Raw genomic sequence first — 2,286 nt, 5'->3', positions numbered from 1 at the left:
TGTAGGTGACCTTGGTCAACTGCCTCCTATAATGGAGAAGCCTTTATATGCATCACATTCTATAGCACTTGCATTATGGTGCTCTTTCCAAACTATGGATACCTTGGATACAAGTTTTTGACAGCAAGGTACATCGGATATCCAACAACAATTTTGTGCAATCTTGCAGAACATTAGAAATGCCAATGCGCTCCAAACAGATTGGGAAGCTCTTATGTCTTGATCCTCCACTAAACTAGTTGTTGATGATAACAAACACTTTGATCGTTCAATTCATTTATTTGCAACAAATGCATCAGCCAAACACCACAATGCTAAAATGTTAAAACAATTGAACTTGCCTGTTGCGCGATGTGTTGTCCAAGTTCCAAGGCAAACTAGCATTGGATATGATAATGATGAACAACTCCCTTCTAAAATACTCCTCTCCCTCAATGAATAAGTAATGTTAATTGCTAATCTATGGATACAAGCTGGCTTGGTCAATGGCTCATTAGGACAAATCAAATCCATTTATGATACAAATTCTAAACCTCCTGACTTGCCAAAGTACGTCGTTGTTGAGTTCGAACATTATACTGGACCTCATTGGGACAGTACAAATCCTAAATTTGTACCTATACCTCCTATTACTCAAGGTAGCCGCACTCAACTCCCCCTTGCAATGGCTTGGGCTATTGCTATTCACAAATCCCAAGGTCTCACTTTGGACAAAGCAACAGTAGATATTGGAAAGATTGAAAAACAAGGGCTCACCTTCACTGCAATCTCACAAGTGAAATCACTTCAAGATCTAAGAATAGACCCGCCTTTCACTTTTGAAAGGTACTCAAAATTACAAAGCAATGCTTATACAACTATCAGGAAGAAAGAAGAAAATAGATTGGTGGCTCTCTCCAATCATATTTCTGCATCGCCTCCCAATAATCCACTCTAATCAGCAACAACATCAGGTATGCCACTCCACACTTTCACTTCCACTCCTCTCTTTTCCTTTTAAATTTTTGCACTCTCTTCATTTTTACTATGCATGTGATAAATGACGTCAATTCTTTTCTTGCAGGGTCCATTTAACTATTGTTCCATTGCTTGTTGTTTATACATACACCAACATTATAGGCTTTTCTTCCTCCACTTGCCATTTCTACACACAACAACATTCAACCTTTGCCTCCCGTTATCAGGTATACCAGCAATTTTATATGTTGTCATCTCTTCGTATGCTCATTTCACATTTAACGATTCCACTACCCAGTTTCCCCATACATTTTCTAGCTCCTATCTTTCAAACCATTTTCTCTATCAAAAAAAAAATTCTTCATGCTTTCACTCCTTCAATACATTCTAAATTTCAATTAACTAGTACAATCAACTATTTTCTACTTAATTAAATGATTAAATTTCATTTTCTCTGAGTTAACAGGTTTATATTCATCTCTTTTCTTTGATTTTGATTTGGATTCTACAAAAGCAGTTAGTAGAAGCAACTTTCACTACATGGTGCTATTTTTCACTTATTTCAAGTTATTTCATTGTTTTGATGCCAAATATGAACATATTTAACACCAAGGGACCTAGCTTTATAGTTTATACACATTCTCCTTGGTGACATTGCAAGAATGTTACATCCATCACATGAATGGATGTAGACAGGACACTTCAGGTAATAAATAACAACAATTCAAATGTTTAAATGTTGTAACTGAAAGAAAAGTATTATAGGTGAGTCTAAGTCAATGTATTTTATTTTCTTAGGCCCATTTTGTTTTACCTTTTCTTTTTTGTAATTTTATTTTTCAACTATACTGTATAATACCTATCGCAGAACTATGGTGTTTTTGTAAAGAGCAGAAAGTCTGATCAAGCATGACTGGTTCACCATACATGTGTGGCAGGTAAGCATTTTTACAAATCCTTTTTGCAGTTATGTCACCTTCCAAGGTATTTTCTAACAATCCCCTTTTTTTCTAATTTTATTTTTGAAATATAATGACTATCACAGAGCTATGGTATTTTTGTAAAGATCAAAAAGTCTAGTAAACCATGATTAGTTCAGCATATGAGTAATAGGTAATGATTTTTATAGATCCTTATGTAGGTTATGAAGCTTTCCAGTGTCTTAACAAATTTGTTTTCTATTTCGTTCATCATTCATGTTGTGTGTATCATTACATATATTCTCAATACATCTCATGACTGAGAGGAATGCATTTTGTTTATACTTTTGATTTCAAAATAAGCTATGGCACATTAATGTCCGAAGTATCCCATAAATTATATATGTCA

General features: G+C 34.6%; 1 protein-coding gene across 1 annotated transcript; it reads left to right on the top strand.

The window, feature by feature from the left end:
* Window positions 1-445: 445 nt before the first annotated feature.
* LOC131858481 (uncharacterized) lies at window positions 446-937 on the top strand. Its single transcript, XM_059211735.1, has one exon. The coding sequence runs from the start codon at window positions 446-448 to the stop codon at window positions 935-937; it is 492 nt and encodes a 163-aa protein (XP_059067718.1).
* The last annotated feature ends 1,349 nt before the right edge of the window (window positions 938-2,286 follow it).

This window comes from Cryptomeria japonica, chromosome 9, assembly GCF_030272615.1.
Source record: "Cryptomeria japonica chromosome 9, Sugi_1.0, whole genome shotgun sequence".
In the NCBI taxonomy this organism is placed as follows: domain Eukaryota; kingdom Viridiplantae; phylum Streptophyta; class Pinopsida; order Cupressales; family Cupressaceae; genus Cryptomeria; species Cryptomeria japonica.
The sequence above is the reverse complement of the archived record's forward strand: the minus strand, read 5'-3'. Positions and strand labels throughout refer to the sequence as shown.